Genomic DNA, 8,489 nt, shown 5'->3' with positions numbered 1-8,489 from the left:
ATATAGCCCTCAGTTTTAAGAATAGTATTGGTTTTATTATTTAATGATTTTTAAAACAGGTAAACTATATATGTGTGTGTGCATAATAATTTAATAATTTATTTGAATTACATCAGCTTTAAAAGCATTGTGTTCAGTGTTCATAAAATCAATAGTACATACAGTATATTAAATATTTTATTGTATAAAAGTAAAAACTTTTTTTTTTTCTTCTTTGTAGCATAACTTTTCGGCCTTTTGTTTTTTAAGCAAAGACGTTTTGAGAAAATCTACTTTTACTGCAACATGTCAATCTGTCTTGACCTTTCAGTTTCAGTTTCCTTTGCTCTTTATTTTTTTATTTAGTTTTTATATTGCAAAATATTTATAACTTGCTGACCTTTGTGTATCTGTGTAGGCTGGTAAAACGATGGTTCATCCAGCAGTTACTGTAATATTTGTACTTTTAAAATACAATTTTAATATGGATATATCTCTGGATGTTATTAGTATGTAGGGGAACCTGGAAATTTCTTGAATACTTTATGGAATAAAATGTTTTTGAGGCTTTAAATTGCTGTGAAAATGTAAATCTTCCCGTTATTTGCATGGCTTGTTTTCCGTATCGTACCATCTGTGGGATTGATGTCTGGGCCGGTCAGGTTATTACAAAACAAGTCTTCTAGCGAAAGTCAAATGGACTGTGTGAACAAGTCTTTTAAAGCTAGGATTACGTTCTATTCAGGGTTGATGGAGGGAATCTGCCATCCATGACCGTTCTCCCACAGTCAGTGACATTGAGACTAAGCAACGACCCAGAGAAACAGCAAGCTCCACACCTAATCCCTGTAATTGACGCCTTAGTCAAGTGTGATATTTACTAATTATTTAGCATTTTCTCCCCTGTCATTCATAACATGTTGTCACCGTAATGCCATTGACTGTTTTCTGACAGTTTTAAGAGTTTTTGATCAAAATACTAAATAAATATGTATTAAAGAATTCATATTGCAATGAATTCAAAATATAAATTCAAAAGTAAGTTCAAATTATTAATTTTATGTAATATGCAATATTTTATATATAGCATATTTAGTCAGAAATGTAATGGTACAAGATGCTGACAAATCTTGCTAATCTGCTACTAACTAAGTAACAAAATTTTTACCACACTTTATGGACTAATAATGTAATGGTGAAAAAACTGATGAAACTAACTTATGATAGCTAAGGACACAATTGCATGAACATTTATACTACATTATTTACTTTATGGACTAATAATGTGTTTAATAATGTATTGATGAAAATTAGTGAAACGCAATATCTTCTGATAGCTAAGGACCAGTGTTAATTTCGTTGACGAATAATTTTCATCATAATTTATCAACGACATTTTTTTCTACGACGATAACGATCTAAAACTCTTTTTGAATGACAAAAACTATGACACAAATTTATTGACATTTTCGTCAACGAATAAAAACGAGACGAAAATGTTAGGGAGGGTCTCACAGCACACAAGGACTTTCTCGCGTCGCATGAACGGAGAATTACACACAGAATTGTCGAATTGTCCGTTTTGACGAGTATTCACGTAAACACAGTTGATTACGTCTTAAGTGAACGTAAACAGTAGGGAGAATGTGTATCAGTACATTGCATCCATTGCAGCTGTGCATTCGGTTTTAAAGTGATAGCTGCCAAATATAGTTGCTATTGTTCGAGTCATTGATGTTAATCAAGCAACAACAGAAAGACAGAAAATCACTCACTGCTCTTGACTGAAAAACTTTAGTAGCCCTAAAGATTAATCTAAATTTATTTATAGAAATAAATGTCTGCTTGAAAGAATGAAGAATATGGTAAACAAGTTGCTATAAAGAATGCATGCTTTATGCTATAACAAAGGCATGTTGTGTGCCACCGCAGTTAAATCAGTATCTATCATGATAAAACCTTAATATCAAACCTATATAATGAGTTTGGAAATTTTAGAGAAATGCTTAATAAATGCATTACACTGTAATTAAACCCATTCGATTTTAGCCGACTAAATTTACTGTAGATTTAGTCAACTAAAATCGTATGATATTTTGTCGACTAAAACTAGACTAAAACTAAAAAACAATTTAGATGACTAAAATATGACTAAAACTAAATGGCATTTTAGTCAAAAGACTATGACTAAAACTAAATCAAAATTTGCTGTCAAAATTAACACTGCTAAGACTAACACAATTGCATGAAAATTTATTCTGCACTATTGACTCAATTTTTAAAAGTTTTTAGTTTGGAACCGACACTTCTGTCCATTTCAGCCAATTATTAGGGATGCACCGAAATGAAAATTCTTGTCCAAAGCCGAAACTGAACAAAATGAAACACTGGGTCAAAGGCTGGATACTGAACAGGTTTTTTCCGCATTTTTTCTCACCACTGCCAATGTGCTTTTTACTATTTTGTCTTGCGTTTCAAAGAGAAGATCAATTACAAAACAACAATTTAAAAGTATTTATTTAACACTGAACATTTTTTAACATTCCAGCAGACATTATACCAACAAAGCACAATTTAACTTAAAATTAATAAGTTAGAAGAAGAATATTTTTGAGACCCCCTTCTTGAATCAGGCATGTATTTTTTTACTGTACAAAAATGCAGCCTTGCTGAGCAGAAGCGACTTTAAAAAAAAAAATAGAAAATTTTACAGATCCCAATTTGGACACTGTGTGAATGCTATAATAAATGTATTAATAGAGCTGTTGTAATTATTATTATCATTATTATTGCCTGTCTTATGTTATTTTACAGAAAAACTGTAAAATTACAATACTAACATTTATGAATGTTGATGGAGTTCCAGGTTTTATTTTGGCGGAAACCCGCAGGAAGACCTCAGTGCTGTTTTTTGTTGACAACAGCAGATTTATAAATGATTCTCATTACGAATTTGGGAAGATGTTGGTCGCACGTATCGCATTGTCACATGCCTTGTAAAAAATCATAATGTTACTGAGCAACTGATGAGTAACTGTTTCAGTGCAGATTTTCCTCACGCTTTGGACTTTGAACCCTGGCTAACAAGCAGATAGCGCCACAAGCTCGTGGTAACAGTAACCAGCAACCACCTCTTCTCATCGAAGACATGTGATGTAGTACTAAACAGCCTCTCGCTGTCGATTTTGCGTCTTTCTCTGACACTTAAATGCTTCCACACTGTCGACATGTTTGCTGCATTATAAAGCACCTCTCACTCTACGTTGGTTGTTATTTGATCACTTCACGTCATTGTTCGGTACAATTTATTCGAACACCGAAAGAGCTTTTTTTTGCCATTTTCAGCCGAATAATTTTGGTTACCGAACATTCAGTGGATCCCTACCAATTATACATGATTATCTAACTAATAAAGTCACTATCATCTGTATATTACCAATGTTAGTTGTTTCTTAGTTGTGCTCTTCAGTATACTGATATTTACCTTCAATGTCCTCCAGTGGTTTTTAATGAACACGTTTGGTTGTTTTCATTGGTTCAGGGGCTGCCAGCGTGCTGCAATGATAGGGTTTCAAACCTGTCCGCAGGGGATGTGTTTTCTCATTAAATGTCTCCCCAAAACCAAACCCTAGTCCTCAATTACTGCCGTTCATTGTTAATCTGGGCACACTCCTTGTGCTTTGTTCTTTCTGGCTCCAACCTTATCAGAAAGCAGCACTGTTTATGTTGACTCAGACCAGTGCAGTCCGAGTAATAACTTGTCCCAGCGTGACTTGATGAGCTCACGATTGGCCGGAGGATCGTTGTGATGAACATGTCAATTGAAAAGCCACTGTGAAGTCTGAGGCATTTTAATTAAACCCAGCGCAAACAGTAAATACTCGCATTCTGGAGCTGCGCATGAAATGAAGGTAATTATGATGTGGCTTAATTAGCTGTCGCCGTGATCTTAATTGCTTTTGAAGATGGCTGACCTCCCTTCGTGGGTGTACGTGTTGGGAGCTCAGTGTTGTCACAGTTGTTTCATTTGCAGGTGTGCGTCTGTTCAAACTATCTTCTGGAGGTTACCCTCTCGGTTAATGTTCATTTATTTTTCCACTTATTTTCTATGTGTGCGCTCTCAGTTCTCATGTGTATATTTAACACGGCAACAAGTCTATTTTCTGTTCTGAATCTTTTCCATTTCTCTTGAAAATGTCAGTAGTGCAGTGTTACGGTCATTTCAAACATTTCCATAACTCATTGACATTGACATTGACATTTTTGCAGATTTATTAAAAAAGAAAAACTGAAATATCACATGGTCCTAAGTATTCATAGTCAAATAGATTCAAAATATAAAATGTAAGAGGTTTCTGTTTAATGTAAGAAGTAAAATTCTATAATTCAATTTTACCAGTTTTTCACTGAATGAACTATATATATATTTTTTCCTAGCATATATTTTAAATAGATATCATTTAGATATCATATAGATATTTAATATTTAAAAAGGGTTTTCTCGTATCTTCTAACGTACAGTATATAATTTTGGAAAATGTATATCTTTTTATAGTAAATATAATTTAATTCTAAATTATTTTCCAAGCCAGGAATTGCTATTTTGGTGTTTATAAAATGACTATTAATTGTCCAGTAATCACAAACTAATTTGTTAGTGGAAAATCAGAATTAAAACATTTACAAATGCTTTTGTGTTATCCATTCAGACAGTTGTTGTAATTTTACATACCTAAAGGGTCTGGAAATAATTTAAATGATAGTATTTTCTGGAGAACCGGATTAAGCATGGTTTTTTTCTTAGGAGGCCGAGCTGTTTGCTGTGATGAGCTGGATTTGGCACCTGTGAGTTTCCCTCCACACTGCATTAGCTGTCAGCTCTCATCTCCTTCACTGCGTGTTTGTAGCGCGGTCTCTGGAAACTAAAACAATGTCATTAAACTTCAACTTCAAATTAAGCCTCTTCAAGACTGTTCCAGATGCCACAGTCATTTTCCAGCAGCGCAGCAAACCGCAGGACGCACGCTCATCAGCGGCTTTAATGCTTGGCTGAAATGTTATTTGTTAGCAGGTGCAGGTCAAACTTCGCCACGAAAATCAGAACGAGAGACAGACTCTGCTGCTCATATGTCAGCGTGAACCTTACAAAAATGCTTGATGCGTGTGTATTTGAGGATTATATGTGATTCATTCATTACCTCACTTCCAGATGCCTGCTTTAGAGCCAGATCTATCTTGAACAAAAATGACTTATTCAAGTGTAAGAGCTTTTCTCTCCAAAAAAAAAAAAGGAACCCATTATGTGAGTGCCATTATTCCTGCCATTAACAAATCAAATACTAATAAGCACCGAGCTAAAAATATCACTTCTGCATTGGCAAATCTGGCAGTATGTTTCAAATCTAACCGTACCTTTGTACAGTATGCTTCCTTTGTAAGGAGTAGTTCATCCAAAAATCAAAGTGGTTATTATTTACTCATCCTCATATTGTTACAAACTCGTGGAGCTCAACAGACAACATTCTAAAGACTTGATGTGGTTTTCCATGCAGTTACAATGAAGTTTTCAAGCAAAAACCGACACAAAAGCACTATTAAAGTTGTTCATAAACAACTTCTGTAGCTTTGTGTGAGAAGCAGATTAAAAATTAAGTTGTTTTCCACTGATCATTTCTGTTGTTAGCTGCTGCGAAGGGATGGAATCAGTGAGTTGAACTAAAGAACCAGATCAGTCCCGATTCAAATGAATCACTGGTTTTATGAACCTAATCAAATGATTCATTGAAAATATTCAAAAGGTTCTTTCATGAACTTCTGTTATAAACTCATTTGAGTCTTTTCCTCACACAAAGCTGTCATATGACTTCAGATGACTTGAAATAAGCTCATGAGTAATAAACTTCTTTCATGATGATTTTGTGTTGTTTTTGAGGTTTGAAAGCTTCACTCTATGTTCATTGTAATTGGATGGAAAAGAGCTTTAAAAACAGTCATCAAAATTTCCGCCACACACGTTTGGAATGACATTAAGTAAATGATGACGGAAATGTCTAATCATGTTTTATTTTCCTGTGTTTCAGGCTCTGTTGGAGAAGGTGGTTGTGAAAAGTGACGGCTTCAGTGTGGATCATCTGGAGAGAGTTTACTCCGTGCTCAGCCAGTGTATTTACCAGCACCGCAGAGACTACGACAAGACCCGTCTGATTCCGTGCTCAGCCAGTGTATTTACCAGCACCGCAGAGACTACGACAAGACCCGTCTGATAGAGACACACACACACACACACACACACACACACACATCAATATGATGACTTCATGGCCCTGGTTTCCTAAGATCTCATATAAAGGGTACTATTTTCTTTTGCAGTTAATCACATTTTTGTTTCATGGGTGTATTGCAAGTGATTTACCCACACAAGCATATAAATTGTAAATACACATAGTTTAGAGAGGGTTGTGTGCAGTAATTGTACCACATGTTAACAGGTGACCCACTTTCACTAAACAATATTTTATTACCTTTATTTGTTTGATTTGATATACAATCCAATACTACATTAAATTTTATTTAGTGTGCTAATGTCAAACATGTAAATCCATCTGTTTTATTTTATTTTTAGGGTTAGGGTTTAATATTTCTATAGTATGTTTAAATTTATGTATATTTTTGATGGCTTTTATGCTATAATTTAATTATTTTTTCCTATGTTCTTTTTAAAAACTTACTACATTAGTTTTATTTATTTTATTAGATTTATTTTATTTAAGATACAATCCCAAACCTTATTTTATTTTTTATATACCTTAATTTAATTTTATTATTATTATTATTATTAGTAGTAGTAGTAGTATTTACTTTTTAGTATTTCTAAACCATGTTTATTTTTTTATTTTCCTGAAGGAAAACCAGTTATAAAGTGGATTAGGCTATAAATATACTATATAAATATACTGTTTTAGTACCTCTGTATGTTTTATCTCCAATTATTTGTTGTAATAAATGCTGAGCCAGTAGAATACTAAATTAAAACGATCCTATTATTAACTAGTAGCTCTATACTGACTAATGACTCATAATATTCAGTTCAGTCATGTGTTGTGTGTGTTACAGCAGCTCAGAGGAGATGGATACACAGTGACTGAACACGGCACACTGAACAGCTGCTGTGTGTTTAAATTACGCCGGCGCACCGATGGTGGAGAGCTCTCGCATGGCCTCCTGGGAAATTATGTGCGCTGTTCTCAAATACAATAGTAATGGTAGCTGCCCAGCAGAAACAGATTAGAATTGCTCTAAGGAATTATGGCCGGCGTGACTGAAGGCTAATTTGCATGTTGTGTACCAATTCCTCTTTGAGAGGACCCTAATGGAGTCGTATTTATTAATTCCAGGATGATTGTATCTTTATCTTATCTTTATCTATTGTATGTGTTTAGATTTTAATCCGCTGGTCTCCGTCAGATCGTTGGATTGTTTGCAGCCTGTGGACTGGAGCTGAGATCCACAGAGGATAGCGGAAATTGAACATGATTTTGTTAATTATTTGCACATTGTACTGTGCCGAAAGAGTTTAATTGTTAGTTACACTTTGACCTGAATAAGAATTACCATGTCAGCTAAAGAGAGTCGTATTAAATCCTTGTATGTTTTGAAAGAACGGAAAGCAGAGTCCTAACTAGATGCAGTGTGATAAAGTCAGTTTCTTGGTTACTCTTTTTGTCATGTTGCACAGGGTAGCTCCGCCCACAGAGGAATGTCATTGGTCTAAAATTCCTCTTTACAGATTCATCCAAAAATTAAACTTCTGTCATTATTTACTCACCCTCATGTCTATCAAAACCTGATGTTCTCACTGCTCTTTATAAAAGACTCTACGGCTGTCAAGCAAGTTTTAATGAATTATATCAACACAGCTGCTTTATGAATACAAATAATATGGACTACATTTAAGATGCTTTTTTTGTACTTAACAAATCTTGTTCGGTATTTACTTTAATTGTCTGGAAGAGAGCAGCTCAGACACTGCTAGATGTCTCCTTTTGTGTTTCATGCATGAAAGAAATCATACAATTTTTGAAAAACATGAGGGTGAATAAATTAACAATTTACATATTAGGGTGAACTGTCCCTTTAAATACCAATTGTTTTTGGATTTTGTCACTGTGTGGAAGAAAAGATCATTTTATGTTGGAAACATGTCATCGTTAGGACATGGTGTAAAAATAGACCAGAAACTTCTTTCCAAACCAAAATCCGATAGCTGATCGCCTTTGATTTAGTTTCTTTTTACATGAAATTACTTTGTCCTCCAACCTACATTTGACTGCTTCATGTTCTGTCATGATGATTTGAATTAATCATGATATTCTAGCATACCCATTTACCCATCTTGCCATGGAGCAGGAGGGGAAAAAAAATCCATTACATTAAGGGTAAAAAAAAAAAAACACATTCTAAAGTGTGTATATGTATGTGTGTATATATATATATATATATATATTAGGGAT

General features: G+C 34.2%; 1 protein-coding gene across 1 annotated transcript in view; it reads left to right on the top strand.

Annotated features, from left to right (window-relative positions):
- LOC107667607 (ATPase family AAA domain-containing protein 2-like) overlaps positions 1-7,496 on the top strand; it is a 110,329-nt gene extending 102,833 nt beyond the window's left edge. The window contains exons 27-29 of the mRNA XM_016459316.1: positions 6,060-6,200; positions 7,093-7,212; positions 7,419-7,496. Of these exons, the coding sequence (XP_016314802.1) occupies positions 6,060-6,200; positions 7,093-7,212; positions 7,419-7,496 (339 nt within the window). The remainder of the gene's footprint in view (positions 1-6,059; positions 6,201-7,092; positions 7,213-7,418) is intronic.
- Positions 7,497-8,489: the final 993 nt, after the last annotated feature.

Source organism: Sinocyclocheilus anshuiensis, unplaced genomic scaffold (assembly GCF_001515605.1).
Source record: "Sinocyclocheilus anshuiensis isolate Anshui unplaced genomic scaffold, SAMN03320099.WGS_v1.1 scaffold1189, whole genome shotgun sequence".
NCBI lineage: Eukaryota > Metazoa > Chordata > Actinopteri > Cypriniformes > Cyprinidae > Sinocyclocheilus > Sinocyclocheilus anshuiensis.
The sequence above is the reverse complement of the archived record's forward strand: the minus strand, read 5'-3'. Positions and strand labels throughout refer to the sequence as shown.